The following is a 21,139-nucleotide window of genomic DNA, read 5'->3' as shown; positions in this document are numbered from 1 at the left end:
TCGGCAGGAAAGGGTGCAGGTAAGGGTGCTCTCGAGCGGCTAGATGTTCTTTACCATTCGGCCATCAGATTTGCCACCAATGCTCTTTATAGGACACATCACTGCACTCTATACTCCTCTGTAAACTGGTCATCTCTGTATACCCTTCGCAAGACCCACTGGTTGATGCTTATTTATAAACCCCTCTTAGGCCTCACTCCCCCCTTTCTGAGATATCTACTGCAGCCCTCCACCACATACAACACCAGTCACATTCTGTTAAAGGTCCTGAAGCACAAACATCCCTGGGTCGATCATCTTTTCAGTTCGCTGCAGCTAGCGACTGGAACGAGCTGCAACAAACACTCAAACTGGACAGTTTTATCTCAATCACTTCATTCAAAGACTCAATCATGGAGACTCTTACTGAAAGTTGTGGCTGCTTTGTGTGATGTATTGTTGTCTCTACCTTCTTACCCTTTGTGCTGTTGTCTGTGCCCAATAATGTTTGTACCATGTTTTGTGCTGCTACCATGTTGTTGTCATGTTGTGTTGCTACGTGTTGCTGCCTTGCTATGTTGTTGTCTCAGGTCTCTCTTTATGTAGTGTTGTGTTGTCGCTCTTGTAGTGATGTCATTGTAAATAAGAGTTTGTTCTTAACTGACTTGGAAGTTAAATGAAGGTTAAATAAAACAATTTTAAAAAACATTGTCGCCACAAGGTCAAAGTAATTTCCTTCTACGTAACTGCTGGATGGTTTGCTTTGTTGATCAGTCAAAGTCTGACATAGGGGTGACACATCGATTGTTTTGAACTGACATGAAGGTCAAATGCTTTATTATCTAAATGTTGAAAGTGCCTGGGCGATGGAGAGAAACAAAATGGTGCAGTTTGAGGTCATGTGGTGGAGAGTGATGAGGATGCTGGAGATGGGGGGTGTGAACAGGTGGGTCTGGGCAGGTGTGATGTAGTTGATGTTTGTGTGATATTGTCATTTGTATATGTATGTTTTGTAATGTTAAAATAATCTTACCAAGAAATGTACTGACATGAATATTTGGTTTACATTCCCATACATTTTGCCATAATGAGGTAGTTGTAACGTTTGTCGTCTGAAGGAGACCAAGGTGCAGCGTGGTAAGTGTTCATGATTCTTTAATTACTCAGAACACCAAAAGAATAACAACAGCACGTTTTGCATGCTTCACAGAGCTAACAAACAACAACAACAACAAAAGATCCCACAAACACCAAAAGGAGAATGACAACTTATATGTGATCCCCAATCAGAGGCAATGATAAACAGCTGCCTCTGATTGGGATCCACACTCGGCAAAAAATAAAGAAATAGAAAAACATAGAAATAAAGAAACTAGAATGCCCACCCTAGTCACACCCTGGCCTAACCAAAATAAAGAATAAAAGCCTCTCTATAGCCAGGGCGTGACAGTAGTAAATAACAGTTATTTGTATTGATGGAAAGATTCTAAATGGATCATTTCTGCTGGTGAAATCTGGTCCTGGTACCATTAATCCTAACTAAATTGCCTCATTGGTTGTTTTCAATGAGTTTCAACTGGGTATTTTCAGTCTTTTTTTGCCAAAATACCCTTTTTGGTTTGTTGTTATGCTCTGCATATTTTTGTTCAAGTTTTCCTGTACCTTTTGGTTCAGTGGAATGATATTCTTGGCCAATGAAGGTGCTGGTGAATGGTATGGATATTCAGTACTTTTTGAATATTGTCTTACAGTGGATTCACAAGTTCTTTACATTCCTCTGTCTTACTCAGAGGGAAGGTCATGACCACAATGATAACAGGCCATCAAACATATTTGTGCTTCCATTGTAGGATCATGGATGCTCTATCACAAGATAGAAGGGAATACTGCAAAGGATCTGAGTGTTTCCCATCCTCCTGCAGTCTCCCCAAACTTCCCCTATCCCTCCATCCTCCCGAGTATGGTTGAATCTCCCCCTCCTACTGTCAGTATAATTCAGTCTTTCCTCAACCCCCCCCCCCCCCCAATTATGTCTGAGTCTCCTCACCCAGTGTAACTGAGAATCTCCCCCATCCTCCCCTAGTATTTCCAGTCTCCCCCATCCTCCCCTAGTATCCCGTCTCTCCCCATCCTCCCCTAGTATCCCCAGTCTCTCCCCATCCTCCCCTAGTATCCCCAGTCTCTCCCCATCCTCCCCTATTATCTCCCAGTCTCTCCCCATCCTCCCCTGGTATCCCCCAGTCTCTCCCCATCCTCCCCTATTATCCCCCAGTCTCTCCCCATCCTCCCCTAGTATCCCCTAGGATCCCCCAGTCTCTCCTAGTATCCCCCAGTCTCCCCATCATCTCCTAGTATCCCCTAGTCTCCCCCATCATCTCCTAGTATCCCCCAGTCTCTCCCATCCTCCCCTAGTATCCCCCAGTCTCCCCCATCATCTCCTAGTATCCATCAGTTTCCCCCATCCTCTCCTAGTATCCCCCAGTCTCTCCCATCCTCCCCTAGTATACCCCAGTCTCTCCGCATCCTCCCCTAGTATCCCCCAGTCTTTCCCCATCCTCCCCTAGTATCCCCCAGTTTCTCCCATCCTCTCCTAGTATCCCCCAGTCTCCCCCATCCTCCCCTAGTATCCCCCAGTCTCTCCCCATCCTCCCCTAGTATCCCCCAGTCTCTCCCATCCTCCCCTAGTATCCCCCAGTCTCCCCCATCCTCTCCTAGTATCCCCCAGTCTCTCCCCATCCGCCTCTAGTATCCCCCAGTCTCTCCCCATCCTCCCCTAGTATCCCCAGTCTCTCCCCATCCTCCCCTAGTATCCCCAGTCTCCCCCCATCCTCCCCTATTATCCCCCAGTCTCCCCCATCAACTCCTAGTATCCCCCAGTCTCCCCCATCATCTCCGAGTATCCCCCAGTCTCTCCCCATCCTCCTCTAGTATCCCCCAGTCTCCCCCATCCTCCCCTAGTATCCCCCATCCTCTCCTAGTATCCCACAGTCTCTCCCCATCCTCCCCTAGTATCCCCCAGTCTCTCCCATCCTCCCCTAGTATCCCCCAGTCTCTCCCATCCTCCCCTAGTATCCCCCAGTCTAACCCATCCTACTCTAGTATCCCCCAGTCTCTCCCATCCTCCCCTAGTATCCCCCAGTCTCTCCCATCCTCCCCTAGTATCCCCCAGTCTAACCCATCCTACTCTAGTATCCCCCAGTCTCTCCCATCCTCCCCTAGTATCCCCCAGTCTCTCCCATCCTCCCCTAGTATCCCCCAGTCTCCCCCATCCTCCCCTAGTATCCCCCATCCTCTCCTAGTATCCCCCAGTCTCTCCCCATCCTCCCCTATTATCCCCCAGTCTCTCCCATCCTCCCCTAGTATCCCCCAGTCTCTCCCATTCTCTCCTAGTATCCCCCAGTCTCTCCCCATCCTCCCCTAGTATCCCCCAGTCTCTCCCATCCTCCCCTAGTATCCCCCAGTCTCTCCCATCCTCCCCTAGTATCCCCCAGTCTCTCCCATCCTACCCTAGTATCCCCCAGTCTCTCCCATCCTCCCCTAGTATCCCCCAGTCTCTCCCCATCCGCCCCTAGTATCCCCCAGTCTCTCCCATCCTCCCCTAGTATCCCCCAGTCTCTCCCCATCCTCCCCTAGTATCCCCAGTCTCTCCCCATCCTCCCCTAGTATCCCCAGTCTCTCCCCATCCTCCCCTATTATCTCCCAGTCTCCCCCATCATCTCCTAGTATCCCCCAGTCTCTCCCATCCTCCCCTAGTATCCCCCAGTCTCTCCCATCCTCCCCTAGTATCCCCCAGTCTCTCCCATCCTACCCTAGTATCCCCCAGTCTCTCCCCATCCTCCCCTATTATCCCCAGTCTCTCCCATCCTCCCCTAGTATCCCCCAGTCTCTCCCCATCCTCCCCTAGTATCCCACCAGTCTCCCCCATCCTCCCCTAGTATCCCCCATCCTCTCCTAGTATCCCCCAGTCTCTCCCCATCCTCCCCTAGTATCCCCCAGTCTCTCCCATCCTCCCCTAGTATCCCCCAGTCTCTCCCATCCTCCCCTAGTATCCCCCAGTCTAACCCATCCTACTCTAGTATCCCCCAGTCTCTCCCATCCTCCCCTAGTATCCCCCAGTCTCTCCCATCCTCCCCTAGTATCCCACCAGTCTCTCCCATCCTCCCCTAGTATCCCCCAGTCTCCCCCATCCTCCCCTAGTATCCCCCATCCTCTCCTAGTATCCCCCAGTCTCTCCCCATCCTCCCCTAGTATCCCCCAGTCTCTCCCATCCTCCCCTAGTATCCCCCAGTCTCTCCCATTCTCTCCTAGTATCCCCCAGTCTCTCCCCATCCTCCCCTAGTATCCCCCAGTCTCTCCCATCCTCCCCTAGTATCCCCCAGTCTCTCCCATCCTCCCCTAGTATCCCCCAGTCTCTCCCATCCTACCCTAGTATCCCCCAGTCTCTCCCATCCTCCCCTAGTATCCCCCAGTCTCTCCCCATCCGCCCCTAGTATCCCCCAGTCTCTCCCATCCTCCCTTAGTATCCCCCAGTCTCTCCCCATCCTCCCCTAGTATCCCCAGTCTCTCCCCATCCTCCCCTAGTATCCCCAGTCTCTCCCCATCCTCCCCTATTATCTCCCAGTCTCCCCCATCATCTCCTAGTATCCCCCAGTCTCTCCCCATCCTCCCCTAGTATCCTCCAGTCTCTCCCCATCCTCCATCTTTCCAAATACACCAAGACAGTCGTGAAGAGGGCACGACAAAACTATTTTCCCTCTCAGGAGACTGAAAAGATTTGGCATGGGTCACCAGATTCTCAAAAGGTTCTGCAGAGGGTAGTGCTTACGACCCATTACATCACTGGGGCCAAGCTTCCTGCCATCCTTGTCCTATATAATAGGCGGTGTCAGAGGAAAGCCCATAAAATTGTCAGAGACTCCAGTCACCCAAGTCATAGACTGTTTTCTCTGCTACCACACGGCAAGCGGTACCGGAGCGCCAAGTCTAGTACCAAAAGGCTCCTTAACAGCTTCTACCCCCAAGCCATAAGACTGCTGAACAATTAATCAAATGGCCATCGGACTATTTACATTGACCCCCCCCTCTTCAATTTGTTTTGTACACTGCTGCTACTCTCTGTTCATTATCTATGCATAGTCACTTCACCCCTACCTAAATGAACAAATTACCTCAACTAACCTGTACCCCCACACATTGACTCGGTACCGGTACCCCTTGTATATATCCTCGTTATTGTTACTTGAATTATTTTACATGTTTTACTTTAGTTTATTTGGTAAATATTTTTATAACTCTTCTTGAACTGCAATATTGGTTTAAGGGATTGTAAGTAAGCATTTCACAGTAAGCTCTATACTTTTTGTATTTGGCGCATGTGACAAATAAAGTTTGATTTGATTTGATCAGTATTGCTTAGTCTCCCCATCCTCTCCAGTATTGCTGAGTTGCAGTAATGGGAAGACAGACCAGCTGGCTGCCTGGTATAATGTGTTCCAAACTGGAGTGATCAGCTGACTGAATTCTGTGAATGCTTTGGTGTAGAAAACCTTTCCCCCATAGCTTATTTTCTGCCAGTATAGTAACATATTAAAACCTAAATGTATGTCTGAGGAAGATGATCTTAGATGGTAGAGCTGGAGGAAGTCCTTTGTGAATGATTTATTATATTTCAGATGGGGTTGACCAAGTTATCAGATATGCTGTACATTATATACATTTTGTCTTCCAAATGAATCACATCTTTTTTCAAATTCTGATACTATCATCAGTTGGATGGCAGTTGAGGAGAGGCATGTAGGTTCCAGTGTGGCACTCTTGGCTTGTACCAGATGATGGGGAGGTTAGGTTGACGCTACAAGCTTGGCACACCTGTATTTGGGGAGTTTCCCCCATTCTTCTCTGCAGATCCTCTCAAGCTCTGTAAGGTTGGATGAGGTTTGTCGCTGCACAGCTATTTTCAGGTCTCTCCAGAGATGTTTGATGGGGTTTAAGTCTGGGCTCTGGCTGGGCCATTCAAGGACATTCAGAGACTTGTCCCGAAGCCACTCCTGCGTTGTCCTGTAGAAAGGTGAACATTCGCCCCAGTCTGAGGTCCTGAGCACTCTGGAGCAGGTTTTCATCAAGGATCTCTCTGTACTTTGCTCCGTTCATCTTTCCCTAGATCCTGACTAGTCTCCCAGGGTCTGTCGCTGAAAAACCTCCCCACAGCATGATGCTGCCCCCACTATACTTCACCGCAGGGATGGTGCCAGGTTTCCTCCAGACGTGACACTTGGAATTCAGGCCAAAGAGTTCAATCTTGTTTCTCATGGTCCAAGAGTCCTTTAGGTGCCATTTGGCAAACTCCAAGCCGGCTATCATGTGCCTTTTACTGAGGAGTGGCTTCAGTCTGGCCACCCTAACGTAAAGGCCTGATTAGTGGAGTGCTGCAGAGATGGTTGTCCTTCTGAAAGGTTCTCCCATCTCCACAGAAGAACTCTGGAGCTCTGTCAGAGTGACCATCGGGTTCTTGGTCACCTCCCTGACCATGGCCCTTCTCCCCCAATTGCTCAGTTTGGCCGGACGGTCAGCTCTAGGAAGAGTCTTGGTGGTTCTAAAGTTATTCCATTTAAGAATGAGGGAGGCCACTGTGTTCTTGGGGACCTTCAACACTGCAGAAATATTTTGGTACCCTTACCCAGATCTGTGCCTAGGCGCAATCCTGTCTCGAAGCTCTATGGAAAATTCCTTCCACCTCATGGCCTGTTTTTTTCTCTGACATGCACTGTCAACTATGGGACCTTATATAGACAGGTGTGTGCTTTTCCAAATCATGTCCAATCAATTGAATTTACCACAAGTGGACTCCAATCAAGTTGTAGAAACATCTCAAGGATGATCAATTGAAACAGGATGCACTTGAGCTCAATTCCGAGTCTCATAGCAAAGGGTCTGAATACTTATGTAATTAAGGTATTTTCTCTTTGTCATTATGGGGAATTGGGTGTTGATTGATGAGAAAAATAAGTTTTCCCCAGTTTAAAATAAGGCTGTAACGTAACAAAATGTGGAAAAGGACAAGGGGTCTGAATACTTTCCGAATGCACTGTATAGGCCAAAGGAAAGTTATGACTCACATGGTCATTACATCATGTGTATTACATCATGTCACAGTATGATAAGTCATGTTTTCATGTCTCCACATGTCCTTTGTTGTATTTACTTCTAGGTTTCTATTACAGCCAATGGAACTGCATAGTCCACACCGCGCATACAGGAGCCAGCATATGTTACTGTTCTTGACAGGTTGTAGCATGGGAAAATGATAAAGACACTGAATAATTCTGTGAGCATATGGAAGAAGAGGAGGTGGTCGTGATTGATATACGTTGCGCCTACAATCTTTGGTCTGTAAGCAGAGGATGATGTAACATAGACGCAGGGAGTCAGGAAGCAGGTGCAGTTAGTGAGTTAATAATAACAAACATGGAGCAATACAAGAGAAGCGTCTGACATAGAAACATAAACAATACTTGTGCTCCTCCAAGCTAGCTGAATAGACCAGAATGTCGTCAGAATGTCGAACACTAACGGAGCATTGGCTAATCCAAAAGGCATCACCAAGTACTCGAAGTGACCAGACATCATGCTGAAGGCAGTCTTATATTCATCCCCCTCCCGGATCTGGATCAAATTGTAGGCACTTCCACAGGTTCATCTTGGTGAAAAACTAGGCCCCGCGGAGTTGTTCAATTGCGGCCCGCCCCAACAAGAGAGTGTAGCGGTACTTCTTGGTGATGGAATTCAGATTTCTGTAATCGATGCACGAGCACAATCCTACCCCCTTCTTGGCAAAGAAGAAGAAGGCCACCAACAAAGGGTAGATGCGGCCACACGGAGGCTCAGAGCCTGCAAGCAGGTCGATGGCACAGTCCCAGGACCGATGAGGAGGGAGACAGGTAGCGTGGGTCTTGGAAAAACCTCCCAAAGATCTTGGTATACCTCCGGGATGTTGGGCTGAAGGGTAACCACAGGACTCTCAACCGATGTGGAACCACAGGGAAAGGGTAAGCAGGTGGATGATCTTGTGTACGGGTGCACTGATGATGAGGAAGGGAAGGCTTACTTGATGTATGGATTCCACGGTGAGGGTGAGTAGTGCTGTGATGTGTGTGATTATCCCAGATTCCAGTGGTTGACTCTCCAGTGCTTGAACCAGGCAAGGAGAGGAGAATGAGTATGAGGTGATGTTAAGGGAGGAGGCGAGGGCCTGGTCAATAAGATTCACCCGCGGCACCGGAGTCCACTAGACCTGTAGAAACAAAACATGAAGGACAGCCAGCCAGTGAAATCGTTACAAGGAAAGGTTTAGCGGAAAGTGATGATGATGGAATACTCACACCTAACCCGTGGACCCCCTGTTAGAACATACTGGACACCCTAGAAGCTGGTGTCCCTCCTGTCCGCAATAAGGACAGAGCCCCAGCTGTCTATGATGGTGTCGCTCAGCCACGGAGAGACATGTGGCCCCCACCTCTATGGGTTCAGGCTTTGACTCAGAATGATCAATGGAGGAGGGAGAGAGGCGATGGCGGTACCGACACTCCCGAAAAAGGTTATCAGATGGATGGCCATCGCGTTGAGTGGGTCCAAGGATAGGTTGCCATAGCCAACTCCGTCTGGAACTCTTCGCGCAATCCTCTTCTGAATAGGGTGCGGAGCACCAGCTCATGCCGTCCTCTGGATGCTGCCACTGTCCGAAAGGTGAGTGCATACTCCACCATAGTCTGGCCATCCTGCCCTAGTTGGAATAAGAGCTCACCCCCCTCTCTGCCCTCTGGTGGATGGTCGAAGATCCCCCCTGAAGAGAGCCATGAACCCCTCATAGGAACCCATCTCTTCCTCTCCTAGATGGCCATGGCCCACTCCAACGCTGGTCAAGTCAGCAGAGAAATAACCGTGGCAACCTTGGACCTCTCCGTGGTGGGGGCTCCCATCTGATGAGCGGAATAGAGGGAGCACTGGAGTAGGAAGCCAAGGAATTTCAATGGAGTCCCGTCATATTTGTCCAGGAGAGACAATCAGGCATCGCTGACCAGAACGGACTGCTGGATGGGCTGCGGTACTGGCTCGCTGGGTCGACTTGTGGTAGAAAATCCTCCTCTGTTTGGAGATGACGCCCCTTGAGTAATGTCGACTCATTGAAGAACGCGGAGGACCTCATCCATAGCCGTCCCCAAATGAGCCAGCTGGTCATTGTGTTGACGAAGTAGGTGTCTCTGTTCGCCGACCATCTGGGAGATGTCTTGGTTAACTGCTACTTCCATTTGTTGAGGTAGTATTCTATAACGTAGATGTAGGGAGTCAGGAAGCAGGTGCGGTTAGTGAGTTTAATAATAACATGGAGCGATACAAAACAAGAGAAGTGTCTGACATAGAAACATAAGCAATACCACCTGATGACTGATAACAAAAGAGTGCTATATAAAGGTTAAGTAATCAAGGGAGTAATGACGTGCAGGTGTGACTGATGATGAGATGGAGGTGTGCGTAAAGATGGGTTGCCAGAACCGCTGGTTAGTAGACCGGTGACGTCCAGCGCCTGAACGGGGGAGCAGGAGTGAACGTGACAGGTGAGGTATGAGGGGTGGCAGGTAGCCTAGTGGTTAGAGCGTTGGACTTGTAACCGGAAGGTTGCAAGAACGAATACCCAAGCTGACATGGTAAAAATCAGTCGTTCTACCTCTGAACAAGGCAGTTAACCCACTGTTCCTAGGCTGTCATTGAAAATAAGAATTTGTTCTTAACTGACTTGCCTAGTTAAATGAAGGTTTAAAAAAAAGTATTACTTTTTTTTTTTTAACGAGAGAAAGAAGGAGGGAGAGAGAAGGCGAGGGAGAGATATAGGGTACAGGGCGATTAATCAGACTGGACATTGATGTCAACAGTAGTAGCAGCAGCAGCAGTGGTGGTGATGATGATGATGGTGCCTCTCCTCTCTCGTCACTCAGCCTGCTGCAGTTATGTAACATGTGGTCACGTGACTGACTGGGGGGCCTGGTCAAGGGGCAGGGGGTGACGAGTGGCTGATGGCTATGATGCAGCGGGGCCTGTGAGTCGCAGGACAGTTCAGTATCCTATAGACCAAACAGATAGACAGCAAATGTTACATCAGTAGATGTCACAAAGAGTATGTGCCCAGTGTATGTGCCAATTCAAAACAGCTACAGATTTAACCCTAGGACTTGAAAGTAACATATTACATGTCATTATTGTATTACTTATTAGACAGGAATGGGGGCAGGTCTAGAGGTAGGAGTGCATATGTCTGCCTTGTCATCAACTCTTTAGCAACATCACATGTCACAGTAGACACATCGAGACCCAGAACTGAGATATCAGTTGTCTTTGTAACACTCTGAGTGAATGTTATAGCCATTGTGACTGCACACTGCGCTGTAGATGTGATCATCGTCATCATGTCTAGCATTGCCTTCGTCAGGAAGCCTGAAATAGAGTCCCCTTGCCCCCCCCCCCTCAGAATCATCCACCCCCTTGCAGCAGGCAGGCGCTGCGTGCTGGCATTTGGGGCTCCGCTGTGCTGCTGTGCTGACAGTGTGTTCTGAGTCGCTCACAAGGCTGATGGGAAATCTCTCTGTCTCTCTGTCTCTGTCACCCTCTCCCTGTCTATCTATTTCCCTTTCTCTCTCTCTCTCTCTCTCTCTCTCTCTCTCTGTCCCTGTCCGTCTCTCTTTATCTATCCCTCTTCTTCCTCTTTCAATCTCCCCCCTCTCTACTTTTCTCCCTCCCCCGCTCCCCCTCCTTTTGATGTCCTTCTCACACTTTCTTCTCATCCCCTACTCACTCTTTCTTCACGGTCTGTCCCTTTATCTTCCTCTATCTCCTCTTCACACTCTCGTCTTTCCCGCTCTGACTGAGTGAGGGGGTGTTGTACCGGGCTCTCTCCCAGCAACTACTGACTCGTTGCTAATAGTGTGTGTGTGTGTGTGTGTGTGTGTGTGTGTGTGTGTGTGTGTGTGTGTGTGTGTGTGTGTGTGTGTGTGTGTGTGTGTGTGTGTGTGTGTGTGTGTGTGTGTGCGTGTGCGTGCGTATGGTATCGGGGGCAGCTCTTCTGATCGTAATGACATGAGACTGCCTGAGGTTGGGTGGTGGGCCGAGCCACAGTACCCACGTCCACCCAGGGAAGCAACACACAGGGACAGAGACAGGGACACACACACACACTCTCTCTCTCTCTCTCTCTCTCTCTCTCTCTCTCTCTCTCTCTCTCTCTCTCTCTCTCTCTCTCTCATTCTAATCAGCTTCCTGTGAAGAGACTATTGAAAGCATTAGAAATAGACTACTTTGATCCAGGAATCAAAAGATCCCACACAAAGGAACAAGGGCCTTGAAGATTGATTAACCTTGTTGCACCGAGCAAGAAAAGACAGCAGATCTTGACCAAGATTTCTTTGAACCTTTTAGATAAATAATTTCACTGCTGCTTTTGTGGAAGTTTCAATGACCAACTACACATCATGGTGGTCAAACTGGTCATCTACCCTGGCAATCACTGTCAGTTCCAACACTAGTCCACTCTGCTCCATTCAGCCTGAGGGGTATTGATGTAGAAAGGGAGCTGTCTTGCCACTTGTGTGCCAGCCTGCCGTCCTTGTCTCTCTGTTCTCCCTCTCTCTCCTTCACATATTTGTGAACTGTGTCGCACGGCTCACCAGCTTTAATCAGGGTCCCTTTGATCCCGCTTGGAAAGGCATATTCCCTGCCACATGACGTACGGACCCCCCCTCTGTTGCACCTGGCTGTAGGCCTGTCTCTGCCACATCTACTCTGTGCTTATTCATTGCATTCTGGTAATATTTAGGACATGTACAGTAGGTTAACCATTTAGACTTACCTAATATATGTTCACAGCATTGCAGCTTTCAACACAGCATTACAGCTTTCATAGTGATGCAAAAGTTCACAAACTTCACTGACCTGTGTAAGCGCAGAAAAATGTGCCATAATAGTAATGAGAACTACAGAGTGGTTCAGCTACAATATTGAATATATTTCAGGGACAAATGTCATAATGTCTTGTTCCTGTCCAGGGTTAGCTGACTCCTACACTAGCCGACCATCTCACTGTTGTCTGGCTGTTGTCTAACTGTTATCTTGTCACACTACAGGGTTCAGCTGACTCCTACACTAGCCGACCATCGGACTCAGATGTCTCCCTGGAGGAGGAACCGACAGGCGGCAAGCTGGAGAAGGAGCAGCAGGCCACTGTTCAGCTGGAGAAGGCCAAGGTGAGACAGATTTCTGCTAGGTGTCCCACTGTGTAGCCTTATGCTATGCTACTGTACTCTCACAGGCATATACCTTAAGAACAAGGCCCCTATCATTGGGAAGGCCCCAGTAGGCAAAGCTGGTTGAAATTACATTATTACAACCAAATTAAAACCAGAACGGGCATCTTTGCAACCAGTAATGCCCTGTGGGTTATGGTTGAGCTTATCTAGCTAGGCTAGGCACTCTTCTTATACATGGTGTTTCCTGTATCGTCTCAGGCCAAAGCCGTGGCCTTTGCTGTGAAGACTAACGTCAGTTACTGTGGAGCCCTGGATGAGGATGTCCCTGTGGCAGGAACCGCCATCTCCTTCGATGCCAAGGACTTCCTGCACATTAAAGAGGTACAGCATATATAACACACTGTACTGCTAAAGCTATGGCTGCGTTTGAATTGGCATCCTATTCTCTATGTAGTGCACTACTTTTGTCTGGAACCCATGAGGCCAAAAGTAGCTCTGGCCAACAGTAGTGCACTATATAGGGAATAGGGTGCCATTTCAGACAGCCTATGTTTGCTTCAAGCCACATCTGTTCACGGGCCATTATGGATGACGCAATATCAATAATGCATGTCCTGCTTGGGAATCAATGGAGTCACATAGAGTGTGTATACAGCCTTGTATCTCTAAACAAACAAACAAACACAAACAAAACACACACACTTCAGTCATTGAGTTGTTTCATGTTGTCTTGCCCATTACAGAAGTACAGTAATGACTGGTGGATTGGCCGGCTGGTGAAGGAGGGCTGTGAGATCGGATTCATCCCCAGTCCTCTGAAACTGGATAACATTCGTCTACAACAGGAGCAGAAGAGGGGCACACGCTCTTACGGGTAAGGCCTGGGTGGAGGGGCTGGGGGTGGTGTATTGAGGGGCTGAGGTGGGCTTGGTTGGGAGGAGGGGCTGTGTTAGAGGATGGGTAGGGGATTGGAGAGGGAATAACAATTTATAAGAACTTTCATGAATAAGCATTAATTTACTATTTATCAACTTTATTAAGCATTTATAAAAGTTATTATAAAAAGTTACTAAAGTACAATGAGAAGCCACCTACTCTCCATTCCAGGTCTGACACTGCTGTGACTATGTGTTTTACTCATAACAGGTCAGAGATTACTCATATTAACAGATCAGAGGTTACTCATAATAACAGATCAGAGGTTACTCATAATAACAGATCAGAGGTTACTCATAATAACAGATCAGAGGTTACTCATAACAGATCAGAGGTTACTCATAATAACAGGTCAGAGATTACTTATGATAACAGATCAGAGGTGACTCATAATAACAGATCAAAGGTTACTCGTAATAACAGATCAGAGGTTACTCATAATAACAGATCAGAGGTTACTCATAATAACAGATCAGAGATTACTCATAATAACAGATCAGAGGTTACCCATAATAACAGATCAGAGGTTACTCATAATAACAGATCAGAGGTTACTCATAATAACAGGTCAGAGATTACTCATGATAACAGATCAGAGGTTACTCATAATAACAGGTCAGAGATTACTTATGATAACAGATCAGAGGTTACTCATAATAACAGATCAGAGGTTACTAATAATAACAGATCAGAGATTACTCATAAAAACAGGTCAGAGATTACTCATAATAACAGATTAGTGATGTGTTTCTTAGGTGACATTAATATGATAAGAGATTATATGCGTCATCATATATCATTTTCCTCATTCAGCTATGCTTTAACTATTTGTTGTCTATTTTAAAGGACATTTTGTATTCCCCGTTGGCCTCATGTTGCAGAGGGTTACATTATGCAGCAGTTGTGGTAAAACAGTGTGGTAAAACATAGTGCCGTGATAGATATCATCTCCACGGCGATCACGGCTCATAAATTATATATTAGCCAATTCGATTCCAGCCCTGTGTTATCATAATTTCTGGAACAATGTATAGTCAATACTTATATAGTCTACCATGTACATAGTATTCATCCAATTACATTCTACTGTTGGATAATTATATTCTACTGCTAAATATTCGACATGGAAGTGCATTCTAGAAGTGCATTTACCACTACAACACAGTTTACAGTAAAATAATACAATTCAAGAGATAAAAACAAGCAAGCGGCAATAACGGAGAAGAATAAAATAACAGTAAAACACCAAGGATGTCTAAAGTAACAATAAAATGACTGATCAAAGACAGAGAATTGTTAGTGACCCTGTTTCTCCTGGGGATAGGAGTTCTGTTTGACTCTGTGATGAAACGATCTGTGTTCCACATTAATGATTATTCTCTCTATCTCTGTCTGTTATCCTTTGTGCCTTGCAGTAAGTCCAGTGGGAATTCCTCCTCCAGTCTAGGAGACATGGTTTCAGGCGGGTTCAAACCCAACCCTCCCTCTGCAGGTGAGCCTCCAGACAGAAGCCTATTAGGGAAGGGCGTCTCTCCAGGTGCGACGTCTCATTAGTTGTTTGTCAGAAGGAATCATTAAGCAAACAGAGCTATGATCTAATTGTCCCTGTCTCTAACATAACATATCATTGTTGCTCAGTGTGTTGTTTATTAACATATCAAATCCAGTGTGAGAACTGGCGGTCCCGTCACTATGAACTGAATGGTTACCAGAGTATACATACCCAATGTTATTGTTCTACACCAGCATAAAAAAAAAATGTAGTTACATTTTCGTAGAATTTCTTAAAAATGATGCACCTTTAAATGTCAAATGGGAAACAGTGGCTGGAGGTTGGGTGGATGGAATATGGAGTTGTGAGATCTTTGTGTCTTCCAGAATGTGCCATGTTTTGGACTGGAATGAGGTGGGCCATGCACTCTCAGTCCACTCCTCCTCCTCTTCCTCCAAGAGGATTATGGACAGGCATTATGTCCATGCAATGAGTTTGCTTTAAGTGAAACATAACCATATAGCCCAAACTCTGGTTATCCAAATCAAAGGATCTTCTCCAACTTATAGCAAGGGCTACTAAGCATACATTGAAATAATACTCTATCTTTATTTCAATTTCTTTATAAGACACCAAACACTTTTATATGATAATGCAACTTCAAAGTTAGTTATCAAGTGCAACCAATGGCTGCCACCTGCAAAGGGAGGTTTGGAATAGAAGCAACAAATAAATAAAGTGTTTCGACCACTAATATACTGTATACATACTGTATATTTAATACTTCATTTATTTGTGTGATAATAAGTTATTTTCATCCATCATTGTACAATCCAAATGTTTCCATCAACTGTTTCAACCCAACCACTGGGTATTAAAGTACTGTGATACTAAAAAGGTATCACTGTAATGTTTTGTACTGTATATTGTATTAGGTCTCTGCTTTGCATTCAAAGGCACTTATCAGTTATTTTATCATTTTTACAGGAAAACAGAAGCAGAAAGTGGTGAGTAGTATACACACTTTTCATTCATTCATTCACATACAGGTAACCTCCAAGATCTGTAACCAAATAAGAAACTGGTTGTACCCAGATTCATAAGTTTGGTCGGCATTTCATCCTCCATATGCAAGTTTCGATCTCTATTTCAGGCATACAGAATAATAATAACTGAATTGACTTGCTATTTATTCACCCCAATTCATCTCTTATAAATACTATACTATCTTTATATAATTTATTTTTATTTTTAGGGGGTAGCTTTAATATTGCAAATCGATTGTGGCTTCCATTAATGTAATTGTCTGCATCATTTCCAATCCCCCATATATTCTTTGTAAATATATACACTACCGTTCAAAAGTTTGGGGTCACTTAGAAATGTCCTTGTTTTTGAAAGAAAATCATTTTTTTTGTCAATTAAAATAACATCAAATTGATCAGAAATACAGTGTAGACAATGTTAATGTTGTAAATGACTATTGTAGCTGGAAACGGCAGATTTTTTATGGAATATCTACATAGGTGTACAGAGGCCCATTATCAGCAACCATCACTCCTGTGTTCAAATGGCACGTTGTGTTAGCTAATCCAAGTTAATCATTTTAAAAGGCTAATTGATCATTAGAAAACCCTTTTGCAATTATGTTAGCACAGCTGAAAACTGTTGTGCTGATTAAAGAAGTATTAAAACTGGCCTTCTTTGACTAGTTGAGTATCCGGAGCACCAGCATTTGTGGGTTTGATTACAGGCTCAAAATGGCCAGAAACAAAGAACTTTCTTCTGAAACTCATCAGTCTATTCTTGTTGGTTGGGAGGCCCCTGGTGCACAACTGAGCAGGAGGACAAGTACATTAGTGTCTAGTTTGAGAAACCGACGCCTCAAGTCCTCAACTGGCAGCTTCATTAAATAGTACCCGCAAAACACCAGTCTCAACGACTGGGGAGCCCACATTGATATGTTAGTCACTCAGATATCATATTAAAAACTGGAAACAGTTCTCTACACCCTATGGCAAAATGTGTAGAATTGGATATCTCGTCTTTAATCTGCTGGCAGTATTTTTTGTAACAACACTTTGTCAGCACATTTTTAGGAAGTAAAACAGAACCGTCCAAATGTCTTAATAGCATCACTTAACAGCGGATAGCTGTAATATATCCAGCTACTGTTATACACATTCAACATCCATTGGTAACACGTTGCGTTGTAACACTGTAAATACACTGACAAACTTTCTTGACATGTAATAATACCTAATAAAAGGACTTCATAATGGTGAATGGCATGTTACATGTTGCTGTGGTGTCTGTGCTCCCTCTAACCATCTATCTCCACTACAGACTGAACACATCCCTCCCTATGACGTGGTCCCCTCTATGAGACCGGTGGTCCTGGTAGGACCGTCCCTGAAGGGATATGAGGTTGGCATCATAGCAATAATACTTTCGGTCTCTTGTTGTTGTATTGGTCATGTCACGGCCGTCTTCCTGGAAGGAATAAGTGGACCAAAGCGTAGCGTGGTGAGCGTACATTACTTTATTTCTAATGTCGCCAACAAAACAATACGACCGTGAAGCTTAAGAGGGCTATAGTGCCACTAACAAAGGCAACTTCCCACACTGACAAAAGGGGAAAAGCTGCCTAAGTATGATTCCCAATCAGAGACAACGAATGACAGCTGTCCCTGATTGAGAACCATACCCAGCCAAAGTAAAGCAATAGAAAAACATAGAAAATAGAACATAGAATGCCCACCCAAATCACACCCTGACCAAACCAAAATAGAGACATAAAAAGGCTCTCTCAGGTCAGGGCGTGACAGGTCAAGTGTTATTAAGCCTCCAAAATAGCAATTCAGAACGACTGCAATATTTGGTTGTGTGCCATACATTACACCAAAGTGACAACAATTCCCAGCTCTCCGTTTTGTAATCAATATTGAGGACCGTCAGCGTGTAGACTAGAGGTTAAGATGCAGCTCCATTGAAGAGGTTTACCCACACATTCACGGACAGTGAATAACTCCCCCATTTATTATCAGAGTAGATATTTGGAGGTCTCCAACAATAACAGCTATGTCAGGCCGATCCATTCATTGCTAACTAACCAGCAATGGGGGCTTGCAGAAGAAATAGGGCAGCATCTTTTCCCTGGCATGTATGGGGGGAAGTGAGGAGCTAGGATCATCTTCACACAGAATCACAGTCCTCATCTCCTCTCCACCGTGTTGCCGTGGTAACAACCTTCTGGGTAAAACACGTCAGTCTGAAAAAGTGGAACATGGCTTGAAATTAGAAACACAGAGATTAACAGCACCAGAAGATCTGTGTGTGTACAAGAAAACTGTGTTTGTTATTATGATAATACAGCAAAAATATATATATTTTTTGTCAGCGACAAGGTGGATGGAATGGGGGCACAATTTGGTCTTATTAATGGGAATTTTTGCCCAACTTACAGAGACGTGTGTATTGGTCCAAAATATCTCATTACAGTACACTGCTTTGTTGTGTGAACAGCATGACGCTGTTGTCATTCATGCTCAATGTCAAGAGAGCTTACACAACATCTGTTTTTTTCCTCTAAAAATGTCCCTAGCGAAATGTAAAAAATGTCAATGTTGCCATTAACTATAAAGAATATGATTATTTCTGTGTGAAAAGTCTTTAACTCTCATATTTTTGGATATACCATATAATAATTGTTCCACACTGCTCCTTGCTAGACTTGTCCTCAAAACTACAGTTCTACCCAGCTTCAGAGTGTAATTCAAATAGCTTGCAAAAATAGCATTAATGAAGACTGGTCTGGCCTGCTATAGCCCAATTCATCACATCGGCATTGGTCTTTATGACACTTCATTGTAGGCCTTAATCACCTTATTTAATGTAACCAGGATTAATTCTTTAGAAAATGAAGTGGAAAGAAACCAGAGATCATGCTTCTCCTTTGATGGATGCTTTGGCCCAGTGGAAAAAATCACAGGCAGGACCAGAGGAGCCTGAATGGACCTTCTGGGTGGATGTCATAATTCATTTTTATTTAAACTGTATTTAACTAGGCAAGTCAGTTAAGAACAAATTCTTATTTACAATGACGGCCTACCAAAAGGCAAAAGGCCTCCTGCGGGGACGGTGGCTGGGATTACCTTTTTGAATAAATTATATAAAAATATAGGACAAAACACACACCGCAACAAGAGAGACAAGCCAACACTACATAAAGAGAGACCTTCTAGATATGAGGAATATGGAGAAATCTTTATTGGATGGATAATGGTGGTGGATGGGGAAAGATGGGATGGTCATGATTTAGCACTAATACTGAAATCGAAAATGATTGCAAAGTTGACAACTGTTCTTTTGACATCCTTGGGTACCTTTGTCCATAACATGTGCTATTTATAAACATTGCCCATCAGGGAATGTAGCTTCAGCATATGAAATGGGTCTTGCAGGGGTTCTTCCAGGCTTGCTATAGCTGTGAGGAATTGTCAATTAATTTCTGCTGGCTTATTTCCTTGCTGTCTGTCTTAACCCTCTCTCACCTGTCCTGTTACTCACGCTCTCTCTATCTTTCACTCATTTTTCCTCACTATTTTATCCCTCTTTTCTGTCTGCCATCCTCTGCTGCTCCCGGGCTCTGTGTGCAGGTGACAGACATGATGCAGAAAGCACTCTTTGATTTCCTGAAGCACAGGTTTGATGGCAGGTGAGGAGTCATCAGCCCTTTTCCTGCATATTGTCTCCAGCCCTTTCCCCTGCACACTGTACTAACCCTCTGCATGCTGCTCCACTTACCCTCATGCAAACTACTATAGCTAGTTGAAAAAAAGATGTAAAGCACTTGTGAATGAATTTATTGAGTTGTCAAAGTACCTTATTTGACCACCTGTTTTGACTAGGTCTTTCCTTAGGTTTTATAAACATTCTGGTAACCATACAATACTAGTCTGGATTGTGACTAATATGTTGTGTTGTATGTTCTCCTATTCTGTCTGTCTTGATTCTATACCTTGTAGGATATCCATTACAAGGGTAACGGCAGACATCGCTCTGGCCAAGAGGTCAGTGCTCAACAACCCCAGCAAGAGGGCCATCATTGAAAGATCCAACACCAGATCCAACCTAGGTATCATCACAATGGCATTGAATGCTATCATTCTTTACTTTAATGTGGGTATATTGTACATGTTAAAATGGAAGTTACAAATACATGTATGCATATAATATATTTTTCATATCTGATAAAGGATCTGTTTTACACAGAATTTGTGGAATTTATGTCTTCTGAGCTTGTCGTTATAAATAGATTCATCCTCTGTCTGTGATCTGTCTTCTTTTTCCTGTACAGCGGAAGTTCAGAGTGAGATTGAGAGGATATTTGAGCTGGCCCGATCCTTACAGCTGGTGGTTCTGGATGCTGACACGATCAACCATCCGGCCCAGCTCACAAAGACGTCCTTAGCACCTATCATCGTCCATGTTAAAGTGTCCTCTCCTAAGGTAATTTTTAGGCTTCCCTTTATCCCCAAATGGTTCTAATTCTACTAATGTACCTATATTGAAAATGGGAGGGAATTCAGAGGAACCAGGCTCTGGGAGTGAAATCCTTTTGACATCTACAAATATATTTTTTAAGGTGAATTCAAGGATTTGACATTGATGGGTTCCCACTGTGACTATTTCCATTTCCAACCATGACCAGGCTGATTTGCATTGCTGCCCTCTTCTGGCTTGATTTATATATCAACTATCCACAGGTTCTGCAGCGGCTGATCAAGTCGAGAGGGAAATCCCAGAGCAAACACTTGAATGTGCAGCTGGTGGCAGCGGACAAACTAGCACAGTGCCCCCCGGTAGGCATCCAATATCCCCCGCAGTACACTCTGTCAACTGCTACATCCTGTTACTGTCTCTGGCCTTCACAAGGGCTATCAGCAAATCAGTCTGTCAAGTCTAATTCTACATGTCTCTGCTCTCACCCTCGCTCTCTCTGTCTGTCTCTCTCTTTCCCCTCCTCTCTCTCTCAGGAAATGTTTGACATCATTCTGGATGAGAATCAGCTGGAGGATGCATGTGAGCACCTGGCAGAGTACCTGGAAGCCTACTGGAGGGCCACACACACCTCCCTGAGTACCCCTCTCAACCCTCTGCTGGGCCGCAACCTGGGATCTACCGCTCTCTCTCCGTACCCCACAGCCATAACCGGGCTGGTGAACCAACAGGTGATTATAATTGATCTTATTTAGTTAAATAGGGGGTTAAAGTACAATAGATGTGGTGGCAATAGCTATAGTGACTGTTTATTTTGCTGAATTATCGTTGGGCAAATCAGTTGTAAATAATTAATTGGAAAAGGTATCAGTCAGTAGTGAAATGATACAGGATTGTTGCCTATTTATGGAGTCTTATAGTCACTGAGATTTTTCTCACT

General features: G+C 45.2%; 1 protein-coding gene across 2 annotated transcripts in view; it reads left to right on the top strand.

The window, feature by feature from the left end:
• The window catches only part of LOC139400789 (voltage-dependent L-type calcium channel subunit beta-4-like), a 54,054-nt gene that overhangs the window by 30,197 nt on the left and 2,718 nt on the right, over positions 1-21,139 (top strand). For both annotated transcript variants that reach the window (XM_071145438.1, XM_071145439.1), the window contains 11 exons: positions 12,147-12,266; positions 12,528-12,650; positions 13,013-13,143; positions 14,621-14,697; positions 15,685-15,704; positions 17,044-17,124; positions 19,356-19,414; positions 19,725-19,834; positions 20,057-20,208; positions 20,466-20,561; positions 20,736-20,930. In XM_071145438.1, coding sequence (XP_071001539.1) covers positions 12,147-12,266; positions 12,528-12,650; positions 13,013-13,143; positions 14,621-14,697; positions 15,685-15,704; positions 17,044-17,124; positions 19,356-19,414; positions 19,725-19,834; positions 20,057-20,208; positions 20,466-20,561; positions 20,736-20,930 — 1,164 coding nt within the window. The remainder of the gene's footprint in view (positions 1-12,146; positions 12,267-12,527; positions 12,651-13,012; positions 13,144-14,620; positions 14,698-15,684; positions 15,705-17,043; positions 17,125-19,355; positions 19,415-19,724; positions 19,835-20,056; positions 20,209-20,465; positions 20,562-20,735; positions 20,931-21,139) is intronic.

The sequence above is a fragment of the Oncorhynchus clarkii genome, chromosome 3, assembly GCF_045791955.1.
Source record: "Oncorhynchus clarkii lewisi isolate Uvic-CL-2024 chromosome 3, UVic_Ocla_1.0, whole genome shotgun sequence".
NCBI lineage: Eukaryota > Metazoa > Chordata > Actinopteri > Salmoniformes > Salmonidae > Oncorhynchus > Oncorhynchus clarkii.
The sequence above is the reverse complement of the archived record's forward strand: the minus strand, read 5'-3'. Positions and strand labels throughout refer to the sequence as shown.